This window comes from Hyperolius riggenbachi, chromosome 6, assembly GCF_040937935.1.
Source record: "Hyperolius riggenbachi isolate aHypRig1 chromosome 6, aHypRig1.pri, whole genome shotgun sequence".
NCBI lineage: Eukaryota > Metazoa > Chordata > Amphibia > Anura > Hyperoliidae > Hyperolius > Hyperolius riggenbachi.
The window spans coordinates 320,757,161-320,779,027 of record NC_090651.1 but is presented as its reverse complement, the minus strand read 5'-3'; the positions used below and the strand labels follow the sequence as shown (position 1 = coordinate 320,779,027).

The following is a 21,867-nucleotide window of genomic DNA, read 5'->3' as shown; positions in this document are numbered from 1 at the left end:
TCCGACCTCTAAACAAGCGCTTTAATTACCAGCTAGCACTAGCATTGCTACATTACTTCCTACTCATGAGATAATGAATTATATGGGTAGTACAGCTAAGAAATAGAACATTAGTAGCAGTACAGAAAGAGTTAAAACACTTGAATTATCTATGGAAAAGAGCTTCTCTGAGCTGTTTGACCAAGAACTCAGTCATGTTTTCTAAATAACTTAACCTCTTGAAGGACCACAGTGTTAAACCCCTGTAAGACCTGGCCATTTTTTTGGTCAAATAAGCCACTGCAGCTTTAAGGCCAAGCTGCCGGGCCACACAACACAGCACACAAGGGATTCCCCCTCCCCCCCAACAGAGCTCTCTGTTGGTGGGGTCTGAATGCTCCCCCCATGTTTATATATTTTTTTTTTTATAAATATAACTTTTCCCCCCTCCCTCCCCACTGCCAGCTATTCATGGCAATTGGCTGTCATAGGCTTCTGCCTATGAGAGCCGATCACTCTATAGTGTCCCAGGGGGACAGGCGTTTCACACGGCTGCAGATCACAGAGCTGTACAAGGTAATTAGACAGCTCCGCCTACTAACAGGAAATGTGCGTGCAGTGTGAGAGTGATCTCCTGCAAAACTAAGCCCCAGGACTTTACAGGGTTAGGCGTTCTTGGGGGGGCTGCTGTCGCCGCGGCCACGCCTGTCAGCGTGACGCGGTCAGCAACCAGTTAAAGCGTTATTGTCACCATAAAAAAAATAAAATTTCAACAGCAACTGGTTTGAGTGTATTAGGCGATAAAGATGCTAATCCTGCATTCAAAACTTTTTTCTGCTGTTATGGTTTAAAGTTATCACATACTTTAGGAGCACTGGCCCTAGTGCCAAACAGTGCCAAAAAGTTGAATGCTGGGAGTTCTTTTTATCTATAATATATTCCTCCTCTTCCTTTTATTTCCCTGCCTAGCTGATCACTTGTGATTACAAGCAAGGCTGAAGTGACTCAGTGATTGGATGTGTTTAAATATAAAAAAGACTCTGGGAGGAGGGTAGCTAATGAATACACAATGAGCAAGAGAAGGGAGGGGGGGACAAGAGTCAGGAAGGATGTGATGTCAGCATTAGCTTGGCAAGATGGCCACTGCCTAGAAAAGGATAATTCACAGGAATCATTACGTGGATAGCACAATACATCTGGTATGTAAGTAGAAGTAGTATTTATCTATCTATATATATATATATATATATGTGGTTTTTATTTCTAGGTTAGCATGGGTTGATTTTTTTTTGCATCTGAGCAACTTTCACCTCCCATTCATTTGCCAATAACTATCACTACTCATCACAATGAATTGATCTATATCTTGTTTTTTCCGCCACCAATTAGGCTTTCTGTGGGTGGTACATTTTGCTGAGAATTAATTTATTCTAAATCCATTTTAACAGGAATATTAAGAAAGAAATGGAAAAAAATAATTTCTCAGCTTTTGGCCATTATAGTTTGAAATTCATATATGCTACCATAATTAAAGCCTATGTAGTTTATTTGCCAATTTGTCCCGCTTATTACACCATTTAAATTATGTCCCTATCACAATGTATGGCGCCGATATTTTATTTGGAAATAAAGGTGCATATTTTTTTATTTGCGTCCATCACTATTTACAAGCCCATAATTTTAAAAATATATATTAATATACTCCTTTGACATGCATATTTAAAAAGTTCAGACCCTTAGGTAACGAGTTTTTTTTTTTTTTTTAATTAAAAATTGTGTGTGGGTAATATTTGGTGTGGGAGGTAAACAGTTAATTTGTATTATACTAAAGTGTATCTGTGTAATGTAAAAATGTATGTGGTGTAGTTTTACTATTTGGCCACAAGATGGCCACAGTCAAAAAATCCTGGGAGCGATCAATCTCGCTCCCAGGAAGAATGAAGACGGGGAACTTTTTGAAGTCAGAAAAGCCGCAGCGTTTAAGGAGACGCTGTCGGCTTTTCTCCGGGGGGGTCCGATCAGTGAAAGGGATCTATAATCCCTTTCACTGATCGCTGGGTTAACGGCAAATAGCGGGAGCGCACACGGGGGGGGGTCCTGCAGGAGCGTGCGCAGCCTAACTGGATGAGATTTCTCGTCCAGTTAGGCTTAAGTGGTTAAACAATACCAGTTGCCTGGCAGCGCTGTTAGTCTATTTGGCTGCAATAGTGTTTTGGTAACACCAGAAACAAGCATGCAGCTAATCTCATCAGCTCTTCCGTTAATAAAAACATCTGATCTACTGCATGCTTGTTCATGGGGCTATGGCCAACAGTATTAAAAGGCAGAGGCTCAGCAGGACAGCAGACAACTGGTATTGCATAAAAGGAAATAACTATGACAGCCTCTACATACCACTCACTACAGTTGTCCTTTAAACAGCCAAGAAACAGTGAAAGACAGAGATAAGGTTTTACTGCAGGAAAGTTCAAAGGGTCATTAGCTCTGTTCTGTTTTACAGCTTAAAGTACAGAGTGTGGTTTCTAAACTGTAAATATGACAGAATGATGCAATGTCATAAATAAAGCTATATAACTGAAAATATAACTGAAAATAAAAATCAAGACTCTATTCTTTGCTACTAATGTTCTATTTATGTAGCTTGGTATGAAAGGTGTAGTGTTTTTTGTAATTAGAAACCTGAAGTGCTGCAAATCAACATGAAAGGTTTTTTTGGTGCTCTAGAAGCAGACGAGAATGTTGCCTTATTTACTGCAGCAAGGGCATCTCTACCATTGCAAGGGCAAAGTCCCCAGACTTGGTGATTATTTAGGTGCTCAATGCATTGCTAATTAATCCAATTTACCAGTAATGCTCACTTTTGTGCAGCTTGTAAACAAGCTAATCAAATGCAGCAGCTGCAGAATTGGATTTGTCTATTTCGAGCTGCATAAATTTGCATCTCGGGCGACATTCTGCCTGTCCACAACAAGAATGTCTTTTTCCTAATCCCGGCCCAGAGCCTTCCTTCTTTTCTCTGTAGTATGACTGGAGCTTAAACTCTCATGGGGGGGTTCAAGCTGCTGCCCTGTTAGTTGTCATATCTCATGCTTCTATTTGATCGGGGGTGCCCAATAGGTCGATCGCGATCTACCGGTAGATCGCGACCACCTATTTGGTAGATCGCGGCCTCTTGGCCGCGTCCCATCACATTTTGCGGCTGGCAGCTGTCCCATCAAATTCTGCTGCCAGCCGCTGGCCAATAGGAAGCAGGGGAGGAGAGAGGAGGCGCGGCTGAAGAGGCCATGACGCAACGTCATGGCTAGAGGCGGCGTAGGGCACGCACGCCTGCCTCATTCAAGCACTCCTGCCCGCCTCATTCAAGTACGCTGCCCGCCGGAGCGCTCCGAGTTCGAGAGGGGAGACCAGACATCGCCGCTGGAGGGAGGTAAGTGTTTGAGCACCCATCCTACCTACCTCTGCTAATGGCACCTATCCCCACCTACCTATGCTAAAGGGACCCATCCCCACCTACCTATGCTAATGGGACTCATCCCCACCCTACCTATGCTAGAGGCACCCATCCCCACCTACCTATGCTAATGGGACCCATCCCCACCTACCTATGCTAATGGGACCCATCCCCACCTACCTATGCTAATGGGACTCATCCCCACCCTACCTATGCTAGAGGCACCCATCCCCACCTACCTATGCTAAAGGGACCCATCCCCACCCACCTATGCTAAAGGGACCCATCCCCACCCACCTATGCTAGAGGCATCTATTCCTACCTACCTATACTAGAGGCACCTGTACCCAGTGAAGGGACCTGTACCCAGCTACCTTTGCTGAAGGGACCTATACATAGCTACCTATACTGGAGGCACTTGTACCTGGGGGCTATTCATGACCGGGGGGGGGGGGGGGGAATTTGTCTGCAACACTTTAATTGTTGTTAGATCTCCTGGACTTGGCAAATTTTAAAGTAGCTCGCGAGCCAAAAAAGTGTGGGCACCCCTGTATTTGATAATAGCACCTCTGCTTATGACAGTATCAAGTAAAGCCTTTGAAAGGAATGTTAACAGTTTTGGGATGTTATCTGATGCCAATCTGCATTTTCAGGAGCGGGGATACAAAGTATTTATGAACATAACAGGGCAGCAGCTGTGAGATCCTTAAAGTGAACCAGAGCCGAAGCACCCTCATGTATTTACCATATATATCAGTGGGAACATTAAAGAAACCACCTACCCTGCTCTGTTTCATCCTTTACTGCTCAGCCTGCTTGTTATTAGCCCCTGATAAAATCCCTCACTGAGCATTCAGTCTGGCTTTGCTCAGGAATCATAGCTGAGCCTGTCGTCTTCTGTAATGTCTTTTCAAGCCCAAGCCTGCCCCCTTCTGGCTCTGCTTTCCTGTTCTGTATACTTGCAGTGTCACAGAGAGCTGTGATGAGATGGGAGGTGCTGCTAATGTAAGGTTATATTGAAAAACTTTTTAAAAAATATTTGTTAGTCATAAGAGGTTTTTAAAAATGGTGATTTAATTTTGCACACAGCCCACTAAATAATATGCTTTTCTGAAAAACAGAATGGAGTTTTAGTAAAAAACACAAAAACCAGCACTCCAGAGCAGCAAATACCAGGTATAGTATTTATTTTGTAAAATCAATTGGGGAATATGTTTATTTTGTGCCAAAGTGTTAATTTTTGGTTTCCTTTATAGAGACTTATGGGGGCTGGAGGAAGCCCCAGTTACGTAAAAAAAAATCTTACTTTTATTTCATCTGAGTTTCTTTAAGTACTCCACTATTCTGACTGGCACATTACAATGAAGTGAAAGGAACAGTCAAATATACGTTTTTCATAATCAACCCTGGATAATGATAGCTGAAGATTTTCGAATTATAATTTTTTTCTTCTCCAAAGATCTTAACGGATCAGGGTTACCTTGGATCATAGGCCCATATTCAACAAACATAGTACCCGATTTGTGATCTTCCCATCACCACTCCATGGCAATAGTGTAGTTTAGGCTAAGACTGGCTCCCAAGAAATCCAGGTCTCTTTTACATTACATGTGATTCCGATTTGATACGCGATTGTGAGACATCACTGGTTATGCGGTTACAACAAGGCAAGCACACAATCAACCAATCAGAGCGAGAGGTAAACTGGGAAATGTAGTGTAGAGGAGAAAGCATGTGACTCCCATCTCTGGGTATGATTCCTCTATGCTGAAGTCATGGCCTGCAGCAACTGATATATCATCTCCAGTCAGCAACAAAAGTAGGGATGCAAAATGTGTGACAAGTGTGTGCCCTGCTTCAGTTCAAAAATTTTAAATGAATCTGTTAACAGAAATTTAAATATCCATGTTTCCTACAAAAGCTGTGCTAGGGCTTATTTTCGGGGGATTTCATATATTTCTATGAACACACAAACTCCTCTGCTATGTGTCTTCCCTATTGTGCTATCTCTTCCTCTGCTGGATCCGCCTCTTGTGTGCCTCTGTGCCCCCCTTGCACCTTTGGTGTCCCCATGTACTATCTCCGGTCATCCTGTGTCCTCCACTGTCCCCCGCATCCTCCTATTACCCCCAGTTCCATGCCACGCCGGCCCACTGCATCTTTTTTCCCCCAGCTCCATGCCGCTGGGTCCCCAAGCTTCAGCCTATGGGGAAGTAGTAAAGCAACTTGTTTCTACTGGAATTGATAGTCTCGCAGGTGGGATCATAGCTCTGTTATTGGGCAAATCACTGCACTTGCTAAGTAGCAGCGAGTACAGTGATTGGTCCAATGACAGAGCTATGATCCCACCTGCAAGACTATGAGCTCCAATAATACCCTTTTTTTTTTTAATTTACTGCTGCTAGGGCTTGCTTTCAGGGGAGGGCTTATATTTTGAGCATGCTTCCAATTTCTGCTAGGACTTAAAGGTCTTAAGACAATGTAAAAGCTCCTATGTAGCTAAAGTTTAAATGTGTATTGCAAATAAAATATGCTCTTGCTCACCAACCACTAAAATTAGCCATGTAGCCCAGGCCTAAAAGCTCTCCCTACTGAATATTATCGCTCCATCCCATACACAGAACTAAAGTCACAGACAACCTATTGCTGTAGTGCATTTCCAACCCCTCCCCTTTTCTGTAATAAATAAAAACTGTCAATGGGCTGCAAAATAAAATGCAAATTGTATGTAGCTCAGAATTGGACCAATCAAATGAACTCCCTGTGAACCATCACTCTAGTAACAGCAGAAAACAAAGTTGGATCAGCCATGTGCCGCCAGTGCAGCTTTGCTCTTCCATAGCGTCCCGAGGTCAATAGATTTGCCTTATATCTGAATTGTATTATGTCATCTCATTTATGCTATCTGCTGTATAAAGAGTACCGGTATTGTAGCACATTGAATTAGCAGACAAGCAGCATTCCTTAACAAGAACATGTATTATAGGGAAGACTACATCCACCAACACCGATAAACATGTAAACCAGTCTAGCTGTAAGCCAGGTTGTAGTGTCGCTCTCATACTGTAAAGCCTCATCTACACGCGTAGATGAGGCTGCGATCACCTCTTCCGTGTGCCCGCCGCGTCCCCGCTCGTGCGCTGCATACGATTTCCCGCTCGTCCCCACCGGCGCCGCTTATCTTCCGTCGATTCTCTGCCATTGTCCCCTCGCGGGGAGCGAGCAAGGAATCGGCGGAAGCAAGATCCGTCCTGTTGGATCTTATCAATCGAGCCGCATCGGCTCGATTGATAAGGAGCATCGCGGCCGCATCTACGTGTGTAGATGCGGCTTTAGGTAATGGAAGGCAGGGGGCAGATAAGGGACACCCAGTATCAGCAAAGCCACAAGAGGTCAGCGCTCCCAATAAGCACTTTACATTCCATAAAGATAATGCAGCATTTTTTCCCAGAAGGATTCCCAACCTCCAAACAAATGGCTAATTACACAACAGCTGTGCCAGTTAAAATGACACGGCAGAAAATAAAAATACGTTTTATTCACCTGCAGCTTCTACCAGTCCCCTGCAGCCATCCTGTGCCCTCACAGTCTCGATTGGATCCTCCTGCCCCCCACCGGCAGCTACATTTATTTTCAGCGACAGGCCTGATCTTGCGTCTGCCTCTACGTGTTCCTGTCCGCAATAGTGCCCTCTATTTGGCTATTGCGGATAGTAACGTGAAGAAGCAGACGCGTGGCCAGGCCTATCACCGAAAACTACAGTAACTGGTGGCAGGGGACAGGAGGATCCGATGGAGACTGCGAGGGCACAGGATGGCTGCCTTAAGTATTCTTATAAGCAGAGCTCAGACACAGATCTCACCACTGCCATCCCCAAGAAATGTAAAAACATTTTTTTTTTAAATACGGTCATTAAAATGAGTGAACTATTCAACTCGCCAACATCCACAAACAACCAAAACCGTTTAGGATGGACTGTCCCCTAAAGCTGAACTCAAGGATCAAAGGTTAGAAAGGTTTACATACAGCAGATCACTTTTTGGACAGACGCCCTACAAAAAAATTCCACTATTTCATCTTCCCATGATGCACCTCAGAAACCATTACATATCAAAGGATCCTATAGCAAGATCTGTATAGGGAATCCAGCCCTAGCAATCATTACCACCCCAGTTCCATGTCACCTGACATGTACAGTCATGACACTGTGCATGGACACATAGGTACAGTTACAATTCCCTTTCCCCATAGTGGTACGAATGCAAAGCAAGCAGGGAGCTGCATTGGACACAGTCACTTTAATGTGCTGTTGTGAATAAAGACTGCTCTCTTGAGATTAGTGATGTCACTTCCTGAATGGGAGTAGATCAGTCATATTCAGGGTGCTTCGAAGACACAACAGAATATACTCAATACAGGGTCATTATAACATGTTCCTCTGTGTGCACCCATTGATTGACTTCACCCCCCATCCCCCCCTATCCTATACCCACCCGCTGAGACTTGTCCCTGTACAGCAGCAGTCTGCTGATCAGAACAAGGAAGATTGAGTAAGAAGCAGGATAAAAAAACAAAAATCCCATTTGCTTGTCAGCCTATAAAGATGCAGTGTAGCTGTTGCTACAATGAGGCAGCACATCAATGCAAAAGCTCTGCAGGTGTAGGGGAGGGGTTGATGTGGTGACATCACACTGCGCCGGCAAGGGGTGTGTCTCAGACCAGATTTGATGAGTTTATGCAAAAAAAAAAAGCGCTGCTAAAAGCTGTCCCAACAGTACACCCTGCACACAATTTTGCAAACTGCTGCAGTCCTCAGGGAAACACTGTACTTTGTAATACAGATGCCAAATACATTAAGGATTTTTTTTTTCTCCCTGAAGTTCAGCTTTAAAGGGAAAACAAATGGTAAAAAAAAAAATTACGGTTTGTCTACATTTCTTATGACTAATATAAAGGAGGATCTGCAGGAATTGTCTCTGCAGTATGCACGATTAGTGTGCACATGAAGCTTGTGGAATACTAAAATAAAGAACATAAAATTATATATATATAAAATATATACAGAATATATATTTACATGCAGATTCCCAGCATACAAAATCATATTGAAGCATCGGCACAGATGAAGGGAGTGTGTGCAAACTGCATTTCTTTGTAGTAGCTTGAAAGCCTTGCGCCCCGGTCCCTTCAGAGCAGCTCCCCAGCATGATGGGATGATTAGGTCAGGTGACGTCTCCAGGTATGGGCAGGATTGGCTGGAGAAAGGACCAATCATGGATTGGCAGGATTGTGGGATAAACACGGCATGTCCTCCATGAGCAGAGTAAACTTTCCCATCCTCTTGCCGTCTCTCTGTACAGGCCCAGCTGGGGGACGTGCAATATCCGGTTACAGAATGACACATGGACAGCTTTTGGATTCTTTCTTCTTAGGGTTCACAGTGGGGGTTGGTGGACTCTCTGACTCTTGGAACTTTCTGCAGAAGACAAAAGCAAACACATTAAAGTGCATCTATACTTTTGTGAGTAATAACAAATATGTACTACGCCTGAATTCCCCCCATGGTTGGAGTGACCCTTCTAACAACTCAGGGACTAACATGGAATGTGCTGACTTCTGTAGGTCTGTGAGCACACCCTGGACTGAATGGAGTTTTCTTACCTGTAGTGAAAAAAGTGCCCTAAATGGGTTCCACTCACCCCAGTATAGGAAAGCCTCTGGATAATCCTGGTTCCAGCATTGGGACCGAACCCCCACCGCCCTCAACCTCTTCAAGAAGGGCTTGTTGAAGCAAATGAGGAAAAAAGGATGCCGCCATATGCACCTATTCTAAAAGGCACTATCTGCGGCAAAGGTAAATTTGTGTGCACGGCGGGGGTGGTTAAAGTTTAGGCACCGGCAGGGAAGAGTTTAGGCGCCTGGGGGGGTGGGGGCTTAGGGTTTGGCATAGGTGGGTTAGGCGCCACCAGGGGTTTAGGCATGGGGATGGTGGTGGTCAGAAACCACTGGGAGGGGCTAGGGTTAAATCATAGGGTTCTGTCTGATGTCATCCACTCTGACAATCAGTGCAGCAGCACTCCTCACACAAATAGGCCCTAGTAAAGAAGATCTTTGGTGATTTAGCTCAATACACTACAGTGAAATCTCCAGGGGTTAATCTAATCAGGACTGAAATCTTGACAAGCTGTTGAGAGTGCAATGTGTCATAGCTGTGAGATGAGGTCACCATGGTCCACAGCCAGAGGGTGGAGGAGAATGCTGCACTGACATGTTCTGCTGAGCTGCACTTAGTAATGATTACAATATGAAGACATTCCTGCCTTCTCACCCTTCACTGACTTTTCCCAAGTTATCCACTGTCACTTCCTGTCTAATTCTGCATCACTGTAACTTCCTGCCTCATGCTTCGTCATTGTAAGATGGACCATCGAGGGCATCTGATGTTTAAAGGGCGTGGCCATCCACTAACGAGAATTTGCTTATAAATAGAAATGGTTCATGATACCTGCGCCCAGAAACTTCCTGGTGGTGACGTCACCTACAGCTTTCCGCTTACGTTTCAGGAGGTCCACCTCCCTTCATCAGAGCGCTCTGACACGACCTTGTGTTTTTTAAGTGCATGGTTGATCTGGGTGTTGTGTGAGAGACAACGCTGCAGCGCCATTAATCCATACTTTTTATGTTGAAGGTACCTTCCTATATATGTTTGCTATAATAAACGTGCAATTATATTTTAACAGATTGCTAACCTACCATTTATTGAATATGCAGTATATTGTTAAGTAGATGGTATAGATAATTGGTTATCACGCTCTAGCATTTTCCTTCGGTGAGTAATATTCCCACAAGTGCAGGTCAGGTATTATTCCCCATTTGCTTATAAATAGAGCCTGAAAAGTTGAGTAGCCCCTGAATTCTCGAATCCTCAGAAGAAAGCTCTCTATACCGTATTTCCTAAAGTCATGTACACACTTTAAACATATTTTACCCAAAACGATTGTGGTTTTTGTTAACGATAATTAAACGACTGAAAAAGACAACTATTAACGACGGTTCTCAGCCACCTTGGCCAATCTGCCCGTCTGATCATTTCAGCTGACATTCGTTTATAATTAAGAGTGTGTACAGGGATCAGTAGATCATCAATGTAGCATCTGAAAAGTGTGGCTGTGTGAAAAGAAGCGCCGTTCATCTGATAATTTGTGTTGTGTATACGCGCACCATCCCTAGCAATGCGTTACTCATGACTCTGCCTTCTATCGTTCATTTTGAACGACTTCCCTCTGACGTGTACGAAACTTCAGTCTACGAAAGGGACATTAGGCTAGGATTATGAAACGAATAGGGAAGAGATTGTAAGCAATGGCACCTTCCACATTCTCACAGTTCAGGTCCACCTCAAGTCACTCAAACCTTGGGAATCCCATAATGCAACACAGTTACTCCAGCAGGAAGTCGTGAGGCACCTGCACACAAGTAATACTCCAGCTTGTTACCTGATTGCTCGGACCAGCTCATGGAAAGATTCATCTACATTTAATCGGATCTTGGCGGAGGCCTCCATGTAAGGGATTCGGTTTTCCCGTGCGAAGCTCAGAGCTTCCTCTTTGGTCACCTGATAATGGGAAGCAGAAAACAAGCAGAACTGATGAACCTGAACCTTCTAGTCAGATAGGGGAAGTGTGCAACTAAGACTTCCTCACTACAGAAACCCGCAAAACCCCAAATACTATACTGGCGACAATACATTGCTGTCATAGCGCAAGACAAGACTATTTATGCTGGTTATAACAGGAAATCGTGAGATAAGATGTGTTGCATGTAAACCCTAAGAACAGTTTTATTAACCATTGCTCTCCTATGCCATACAGTCATTTTATGTCACAAGATTTCAACCAAGCCTGAAAAGCAGACAGTTTTTTTTTTTTTTTTGTGGTATTTTGGTATTTTACAAATAGTCTTAAAGTGGACCCAAATTAAAAATACAACATTTCAGAAATAAAATCTATTTTCTAAATTATAGTAATAAGTAGCAGCCTTTTTTCAGCTGCATTTCATATTGCCGGGACAGAATCTGGCAGACTGGTGGAGTAGGTGGTGTCCAGAAAAGGAGGAATTGCTAATGGCTACCACCTGTATAACCCTAGTTAAGAAAAGGGAAGGGTGAAAAGCATGCACTGAAATGCTCATAGGCTTGAGGGAGTGTTTATTTATCTTCTGTATGTGTCAGAGTGGTGCAACTAAATATTTTAAATTACAAACATTTTTGGTTTGGGTCTGCTTTAAATAGTTTTGCTTCTTAGAATGGTGGGCATAGACTGTTCGTTTTTTCCGCTCGATTCTCCACTTGATCAATTTTGCCGGTTGATTCTCTTATCTTCCGCTCGTTTGTCTTATCTTTTTCCATTCACTTCTATCAGGAATCAAGTGGCAAAATGAACGTACGGGAGATCGGACATGTCAGAAATTATCTATCTAACCACCTATCTGCTTCAAAAATGAACCGTGTATTCCCAGCATTAAGATACCATAATGATGCCATACACCTTCATAATAGTCTTAACCTCCCTGGCGGTAAGCCCGTGCTGAGCACGGGCTATGCCGCCGGGAGGATGCCGCCGGGAGGCACCGCTCAGATTTGCATAATTTTTTTTTTGCTGCACGCAGCTAGCACTTTGCTAGCTGCGTGCAGTGCCCGATCGCCGCCGCTACCCGCCGATCCGCCGCTATACGCGTCGCCGCAGCCGCCCCCCCCTAGACCCCGTGCGCTGCCTGGCCAATCAGTGCCAGGCAGCACCGTGGCGTGGATCGGAGTCCCCTTTGACGTCACAGCATCGATGACGTCTGTGACGTCATCCCGCCCCGTCGCCATGGCGACGGGGGAAGCCCTCCAGGAGATCCCGTTCTTTGAACGGGATCTCCTGATCTCCGGCGGCGATCGGAGGGGCTGGAGGGATGCCGCTCAGCAGCGGCTATCATGTAGCGAGACCTCGTCTCACTACATGAAAAAAAAAATTTTTTTTTTAAAAACGTATTTGCTGCCCCCTGGCGGATTTTGACAAACCGCCAGGAGGGTTAAAGGAGTTATCCGGGCACAATAAAGAAAATAAATGCTACTTACTGGGGGCTTCCTCCAGCCCCAAGCTCTCAGCATGTCCCTCGCTGCAGCTCTCCCTGCAGCAGTTCGCCAGAGCTCTGACACGGTCCCTGGCGATGTCAGAGCGACCTAGAGGTCGCTCTGTACTGCACCTGCGCGATCGGCGCTGTCCATCACCGCCACGTGGGCCGGAGCGGACTGCGCAGGCGCAGAACTACTGCGCCTGCGCAGTCCGCTCCGGCCCACGTGGTGATGATTGGAGGTCGCTCTGACATCATTGCCGGGGACCGGGTCGGAGCTCCAGCAAACGGCTGCGGGCAGAGCTGCGGCGAGGGAGGTCCTGGGAGCTTGGGGCTGGAGGAAGCCCCCGGTAAGTAGCATTTATTTTCTTTATTGTGCCAGGATAACTCCTTTAAAGTACAAACTTTGATAGCCTTGATTAGGTTTGATTTTTATGAAGATAACATGTTAATGTCATACACCTTCATAAGTCTTAAAATACTAATCTTTGATGCAGTCTAAAAATATGTAGCTCACATTTTAAATGTGACTAATCGACAATAATTAATGTCTGCATCGAATCAGACGCGTGACTGAACAAACTCTAGACCAGAGGTGTCAAACCCAATCGCATATAGGGGTCAAAAGCTAAAACATCTAAGTCGCGGGCCAATTTTTTAAAGTCAGGATTTAACATTTATTGAACAGTCTCAAACTAAGTGGTGTAACTATAGAAACCGTAGGGGACTGCTCCTCCCCCTTCTGCAGAGTAGCGCAGTAGAGCAGTTTAACATTTACCTGCTCCAGCATTGCTTTGGGTGTCCTCTGATCTTCCTGACAGCCACAAGCGCTATTCTGCATACACCAGGCTCCTGAGGTATGTCATGTGATCGGGAGAAGGAGGTGTGGGAGCACAGTGCATGTGACTTCCAGGAAGAACAGAAGAGATACGCTGGAGCAGGTAAATATTGCCTAGATCATGATCTATAGCTTGATCTGCATGTCTATAATTCAGAGGAGGGAAACACTTGATACACATACATGGATGAATTGAGAAAGAGAGCGCATAAACTGGGCATAACAGACAAGAGAGATACTTTTCCTCTTTCCACCCATTTTGCACCTCTTTGACTTCTCAATGTCATTATAGCAGACTGACTCGCCCACATTGCATTTCTGAATGCACTGAATGTAAGTAAGTGGGGGTGGCTGGATAGTGTAATGGTTAACTACCCTGGCGTTCTATTTAAATTGCCAGGGTGGCGGTGGCAGGGTTTTAATGTCTTTTTTTTTTTTCATGCTGCCAACTGAAAGTTGACAGCATAAAAGCCCACTATGTGCGCCCTTCTGATTGCTTTCGATGATCACAAGTAACAAGAAATCTCGCGGAGAGCGGGATTTCTTGTTAGGCTTACCCCGTCGCCATGGCGACGATCGGATGACGTCATGGACGTCAGACGCCTCCGATCCAGCCCTTTGCGCTGCCCAAAAGTGTTTGGTCCAGGCAGCGGCAGGGCTCGGGCGGGGGGGGGGCCTCTACCGCCGCTGCACGCAGCGGAACGCCGCTAAGCGGCAGCGATCGAAGACCACACGCAGCTAGCAAAGTGCTAGCTGCGTGTGGCGCAGTTTATTTGGTGTCAATCTGCCCAGTAGGGCCAGAGATATCAGCCTCGGCGTCAGCTCGTCCATACCTCCAGGAAGGTTAAGGGCTCTGCCTCTGACACGGGAGACCAGGGTTCAAATCTCGGCTCTGCCTGATCAGTAAGCCAGCACTTATTCAGCAGGAGACCTTAAGCAAGTCTCCCTAACACTGCTACTGCCTATAGAGCACGTACTAGTGGCTGCAGCTCTGGTGCTTTGAGTCCGCCAGGAGAAAAGCACGATATAAGTGTTTGTCTTTGTCTTTTAAGTGATGTTACGCAAACATACATAGTCACCTGAAGAAAGAAGGTTCCTTCCCAAAATCTTGCATCTATAAATCTATTATATCACCTCTGTTACAACCTTCATTCTTATTTGCTTACGGTTATGGCCGAAACATTACTACATACAGCTTCTTAAAATGTCACATGCCAGCTGCAATATTTTAGCGCATCATATTCAGGGATAATTGCACCTGTGCTGCCCTTTTCTTCAGTACAGCAGACCAAATCAATAGAGTTCTCCCTCTAGTGTCAAAGCATTGGGAGCTCTTAAGATGTGCGCACACTTCTGAGATAGGAAAGACAGAAGCTCTACTATGCGGAATGAAAAAAAAACTGTTTACCATTTAAGCGTGACCTCTAGTGGCCAGTGAGTGCATGTGCTCCCAGCAATAGCTTAGTTGGAGTTTTTGCTGGATTGTACTCTGGGAGCTGCTGCCCAGTATGGGTTAAGATCTCAAGTGCACCTTTTTTCCATTCTTCTTTCTGATTATGACATAGTAGCGGTCAGCCACTGATGAGTCCGCACGGATGAAACGCGTAGGACAGAGCCAGGTGTGTGACGTCACCAGAGAACGAGGGGGATACCGGCTGGAGCTATATCGTACTTAAGCTCAGTCTACACGGAGCGATGTTCCTTATTGATTGATAAGGTCCGTCAGGTCCAATTTTGCCGCCGCCGATTCCCTGCTCGTTCCCCACGAGGGGACAATGGCAGGGAATTGAGCGGAAGATAAGCGGCGCGGGGACGAGGGTGGATCGAATCCGACGCACGCACGGGCGAGCGGGGGCACGCGCGGGGATGCGGAAGAGGCAATCCGGCGGCTAATTGAGCCGCTGGATCGCCTCGTGTAGACGGGACTTGATATTTAAGATAAAAGCGCTAGACACACCTGATCTCTGAGGTGGATGTCATTTGGTGAGCTGCTTCTTTGAAGGGGAAGAATAGTGTGAAAAAACACAGTGTGGAGCACGTGTGATTCACTTATTCAATTTTTTCCCCATTTACCTGTCGCTGGAGATCCAGATCTGCCTTATTGCCGACCAGAATCATGGGAAACTCATCTCGGTCTTTGACACGGAGGATCTGTGTGTGAAACTTGCTCATCTCATTGAAGCTGCAAGAAAAGGACACAATAATATTAGGGGGTTGAACAAAAACTTTAGAGAAAGAGCTCACAGTGAACAACTATCATGCAGAACCTGCTGATCTGTGGGTTATACTATGTATTATAACCAGTGGCTGGGTAGAGTACTGATTAAGGGCACTGCCTCTGACACAGGAGACCTGGGTTTGAATCTCTTCCTGTTCAGTAACGTAGCACCTACTAAGTAAGGAGTCCTTAGGCAAGACTCCCTAACACTGCTATGTCTATAGGGCACGCCCTGGTGGCTGTCGGAGCAATTTTGGAAACCTGGAGTTGGAGTCAGTGGCCCTGGTAAATATTAAGACTAAGGAGTCGGAGTTAAAGAGACACTGAAGCGGAAAAAAAAATATGATATAGTGAATTGGTTGTGTACTATGAATAATTACTAGAAGATTAGCAGCAAAGAAAATATCCTCATACTTTTATTTTCAGGTATATAGTGTTTTTTCTAACATTGCATCATTCTATAATATGTGCAGATTACACAACACTCAGCATTCAAAATGAGTCTTTCAGAGCAGTCTGAACTAATGACCTCTCCTCTAGCAGAGAAAGAAAACAGTTATCTTACAGTTGAGATAATAAAAGTCAGATAACAGCCCTCTCCACGACTAACTCAAGCAGGCCATACACTGGCTCGATTCTTGGCCGTTTCGACAGCAGATCCGATCCTGGGATCGGATCTGCTGCCAATCGCTTGCGCTAAACGCACCCGCCGATCCGATTTCCTCCCGAAATCGGATTGGTCCGTCGATCGCGCCGTGCGGGAAATTACCCTCGATCGCCCGGCGGTAGGAGCGCGTCGCTTGCGGCGTACGATTCGGGCCCGATCCGAGCATGTATACATTACCTGAAGCTGGCTCCGGGGTCCTCTTCTCCTCGCTGCACCGCATTTCCGCATGTCCCAGTGTACGCTTATACTTCCTGTGTCACTCCGGTGACCAGGAAGTTGAAATAGAGGGCGCTCTATTTGAACTTCCTGGTCACGGAGTAACACAGGAAGCGCCGGGATGGAGCAAGAACAGCGGTGCGGTGCAGTGCGGAGAAGACGCCCGGGAGCCAGCCTCAGGTCAGGCTGAAATCGATTCACAATCTGTTTTCAGTAAAGGCAGCCATACGATCCCTATCTGATCAGATTCGATCAGATAGGGATCTGTCAGCTGGTCGATCTAATGGCACATCGACCAGTGTATGGCCACCTTTAGTCAGAGAGCTTAATGGCTTGTTTGCATAGAGATAACAACTGGAGTTTCTCAACTCTTCCTGTACTGGAAACAATTACACTGATGTATCTGATCTTAATGTTTTATTTCTTAGCTGTGCTACACATACAAATCATAATATCATTTTTTTTTTCGCTTCAGTGTCTCTTTAAGGAGTCAGAGCCATTTTGAGTACCAGTCGGTGGTTTCATAAACGGAGGAGTCAGAGTTGGTGTCGGATACATTTTGTACCGACTCCACAGCCCTGACAATATCTTCTACAAAGGCCCAGGGATTCAAATCTGAGCCAGGACACTATAAACATGGAATCTCTATGTTGCCGTCCTGTTTGTGTGGGTTTCTTCCAGGCACTTTGGTTTCCTTTCACATCCCGCCTTATTCTTCGATAACATAAGACTGTGGTAGGATTAGAACACAAGCCCTTCTGAGGGACAGTTAGTGACCTGAATATGTACGCTGTAAAGCGCTACAGAAGTCAGCACTATACAAATACACAATAATACTATCTTTGTCTCAATGTTGGGAGACCTAGAAGTGGCTGCTGACGCCGTTGTAGGGGAACCCAATAACGATTTGCACCTCCCCAATCCGTTACACTGATCAGCACCCCAGCAATGGGTGCTGATCAGTGATTCCTGGGTAAGTCTATGTCCCTGCAGTGTGAAGTACAAAAGAGAAACATTTTCTCTATAACACAAGAACCGGTGTGTGACAGAACCAGCTTTATAAAAGGTGGTCTTTGGATAATAAAACATTTAGAATGTTCTTACTTCCAAAAAGTAGGTCACTGACCATGGATAGGAAAAAAAAAAAGAAAAAAAAAAAAAAAAGAAAAGAAAAACTTTGTTGCACGTACATGGCATGGTCAGTGACCTAGTTAGGAGGAAGACATCCTCCTTTAATCTTCTAATTAATTTATTATCTCAACAAGTTCCTCTCATAAAGCCATTCCAGCGATCGTACCCTAGAGCGGTCCTTTTGGATCCCACTGAGGTAAATGCAGAGCAACCATATTGTCCCAACTCCACATTAGATAAAGGAGGTTCAGCCTAAATCTATTCCTCTCGAGTTTATACAGTGGTGGCTTAAAGGACACCTGAAGGGAGACCGATATGGAAGCTGACAGATTATTGCTTGTCCTGCTGAGCCTCTGCCTCTAATACCTTTAGCCATAGAACCTAAACAAGTATGCGAGACAAGACATAGAACAGAACATGCAGATGAGGTTTCTGACTGAAGTCTGACTGGATTCGCTGCATGCTTGTTTCAGGTGTGTGATACAGATACTACTGAGGCATGAGAGATTATCAGAATGCCAGGCAACTGGTTCAGTTTAAAAGAAATAGTTCAGCCTCCATATTCTTATCACGTCAGGTGAGCTTTAAAGGGGAACTATAGTGGAAATAACGTAATGAATAAAATTGCTTATTTTTTACAATATTAATAGATTTAGTCAGTTTGCCCATTGTAAAATCTTTCCACTCCCTGATTTACATTCTGAAATGTATCACTGGTGGTGACATCTTTAGTTCTGCCAGGTGATCTGTGGGGAATGTTCGATACTGAGAGTATACACAGTTGGAGATATTGCTTGCTTGGCAGTTGGAAAAAGCTGTTATTTTCCACAATGCAATGAGGACCATGGTCATGACATCACACTGTGGGAGGGGTTTCACCATTTACTTATTGTAATGAAGTTTGGTTAAAGTAAAACGAAGTCTTTGGTTAAAGTTCCTCTTTAGATCTATGGCAACCCACAACATAGGAGCACTACAGCACATGCCTCCTGTTCCTCCTCCAGGTACCAATGGGCATTACACGGGATTCCCATATGGTTTCCTCTTGTTTTTTGTCCATGTTGTTCCCTTATGTTCCTCATGTTTGTTTCAGTGATGAGCAAGATCCTGTTTTATATCGCATAATTTTATTTACAGAATGTTCTGATGAAAGAAAAACATCAGAGTCAGACAGATCAGGAGAACTGCATGTGGGGAGGCCTCATGGGCTGGAGCCAAGTGGATATAGAAATGGAAAGCGTGCCTAGTTACTGAAGTTCCTACTCATTTACATAAGACAATCTTGGGTGGATGGAGTGGGTGGAGTCAGCTGCTGGGCGCACCTGGGAAGTGCAGTGATGTCACTGCTGGAGTCCGTGAGAGGTGTTAGTGGGTCTACATACTCAGTTCCCCCAGTTTAGCCAAAATGGCTAAAAAAGCCAAGTACCTGCAAGATGTTTAAATGCACGGAGGACGCGGTCCGCGCCCTCCGTGCAGCTCCGCCGGGTCCCCTTCCTGAGATCGCCCCCCGTGCCGATCGCGACCCCATAGGCCGGGTCGGGCTCTCGTGCCGCTCCCAATATGGCCGCGGCTGCGCAGTCCGCCTGGCCGCGAGTGCGGCTGCGCAGCTCTAGGGCCAACCCCTCCGATCCACGCTACAGTGCGTGGTTCGGGGGGTTGGCCCTAGAGCTGCGCAGCCGCACTCGCGGCCAGGCGGACTGCGCAGCTGCGGCCAGAGGAAGCGGCCATATTGGGAGAGGCACGTGAGCCCGACCCGGCCTGTGGGGTCGCGATCGGCACGGGGGGCGATCTCAGGAAGGGGACCCGGCAGAACTGCACGGAGGGCGCGGACTGCGTCCTCCGTGCATTTAAACATCTTGCAGGTACTTGGCTTTTTTAGCCATTTTGGCCTCGTAAGTCCTATAAAACAGTTTCAAAATGAGAGGTTGTGGTGGAATTACCTCCCTATCGAAGACTTAAATTGTTTAATTCAGGTAAATTTTATTGTATACTCCCTAAAACAGTGCAACACACTGTGCAGGTATTTCACCTTCTTCTTCAGGTAATTAACAGGAGCAACAGATTACAAGCTTTTAGCTCTTAACTCGTTAACTGCCTGAAGAAGCGGGTAAAATACCTGCGAAACACGTTGCACTGTTTTGTGGAGCATACAATAGAATTTATCTGAATTAAGACAATTCGAGTCTTCAATGGGGAGGCAAGTCCATCACTACCTTTAAGTGTATTTTATGCTTTCTGGAACCTCTGATTTGTCCTGTTACCAATTTAAAGGGATTCTGAAGTGAGAGGAGTAGGGAGGCTGCCATCTTCATTTTCTAATACTCACCGCCAGTTGCCTGACTTCTGTGCTGCCTCTAATACTAGAAGGCTCTCGCTGCATGCTGGTTGCAGGATGGGACTCAAAAGTAACTGAAGCCAAAAGCTCAGTATGACAGCCATCCAACTGGCACTATTTATAAGAGAATGAAGATGGCTTCCTCCATATTCCGTTCACTTCAGGTTCAAGCCAGGAAACAGTCATCTTAGGAAGGAGTCAGCAATTGCAGCCTCCATGTTTCTTCTAGGGTAATTGTAAGCCTGTGGTGAGGTTATTGCTCTGCTGGTGCCCAGTGCAGGAAAGGTATGCCGAAGACGAGGGGATATAAACAGCAAACAATTATTTTCATTCCCATCTACCATTATACTGTTAGCTTAATTACTGCCCATCAATGCAGCTATTTAAAGCATCCAGACAAGGCAGACGCCAAGTTATATTTCCTCTCTGTAACGTCAACCGACCAGTATTATACATCAGAATGTTCTCATGAACCAAGACTCGGCCACAGAGGGTGCAGACAAAAGTTTACACAGAGACAGCTCACAATGCTGTATGTCAGCGCAGGGTCACTCCAGAGGACAGCCATTGGCTGTATGTCAGCGCAGGGTCACTCCAGAGGACAGCCATTGGCTGTATGTCAGCGCAGGGTCACTCCAGAGGACAGTCATTGGCTGTATGTCAGCGCAGGGTCACTCCAGAGGGCAGTCATTGGCTGTTGACAGAATCGCTGTTATGTCACCTTAGTAGTCATTAGTAAGTCACTGTTCTGTGCAGGAGGGATCCCTGGCAGAGCTAAGGAAGGCTTCTGTCTGGAGGGTCCCCTCCCCATTGATTAATGTACCCATACATTGCTTGATAGTCAACAGATCAACCATCAGATAGATCCCTATTTGATAAAATTTGATCAGCGAGAGATCAATTACCTGCCCACACACCACATAGATTTGGAAATCGTTCCATACTTATTTTGAATGTTGAAATTCACAATCAGCATTTCGGCTCCTGTTTCTGTGGAAAAGGGCCATAAGTTTTACAAATACATCTGCTGATTTTTTTAGATTTCTCCTTTCAGCCAGGGCCAGATTTACCAATAGGCACTGTAGGCACGTGCCTACAGGCACCTTATTTAGGAAAGGCGGCTTCCCTTCCCCAAATGTCCCCCTACCTACTGGGAGGCTACTTAATACTGTGGTAGGGGCACACCTGGCTCCCTATTCTTGGTGTGTGTGTGTGGGGGGGGGGGGGGGGGGCGCATCTACTACCTAAATTAATGGGGTTACCACATACTGGGGAAAATCTAGCTAACTAGTTAGAGTAGGAGGGATGCCTACCTTATATGGGGGTGCGGCCTGAATTGAGGGGCAGGGTTTAAGACACAAGAACGCCTGTGCCTACAGGCTCCTGAGCTGTAAATCCGGCTCTGGATTCAGCAAACCTGGACTGAATCTCTTGTTTTTGTTTAAATCTGCTGATGCAGTTTTAATTTTGTTAAAAACGAGCTTTCCTTTTTTATTCTGCAGCCAGCTACCAATTTCCAAAACTGGCACTAAACTTTGATTATTTAGCAACAGTAGCTTTGTTGCCAGGAGACTCCAGAGACTCCCAGCTTCCTGTAGGAGGCATTATCTTCACAGGAATGACATCCCAGATGGAGGACACCTTAGTAAATAAGGAGATGCTGTAGTAAAACAGGCCTCTAGCTAGTACGGCTCAGAGACAATGCCATAGCTTTAAATGAGTCTCTAATAAATTTACAGTCAAATATGATTGTTTCTCCTGTGAACTGTATAAAGAATGCACGGCTCACGTAACTGTAAATGGAATGGAAAAGATGCACAGAGACAGAGCAACTAATAAATACCAGGATCACACAGTCTAAAATCGGCCATTTCTAATTATAGTATATATACTTAAAAGGCCAGCACCCCACTGA

At 45.4% G+C, this 21,867-nt stretch overlaps 1 protein-coding gene across 1 annotated transcript in view; it reads right to left on the bottom strand.

Moving 5' to 3' along the window:
• Positions 1-4,600: 4,600 nt before the first annotated feature.
• Positions 4,601-21,867, bottom strand: part of RRAS (RAS related) — an 88,798-nt gene continuing 71,531 nt past the window's right edge. The window contains exons 4-6 of the mRNA XM_068241386.1: positions 15,459-15,567; positions 10,927-11,045; positions 4,601-8,906 (exon numbers count right to left, since the gene is read on the bottom strand). Of these exons, the coding sequence (XP_068097487.1) occupies positions 8,819-8,906; positions 10,927-11,045; positions 15,459-15,567 (316 nt within the window). The 3' untranslated portion in view covers positions 4,601-8,818. The remainder of the gene's footprint in view (positions 8,907-10,926; positions 11,046-15,458; positions 15,568-21,867) is intronic.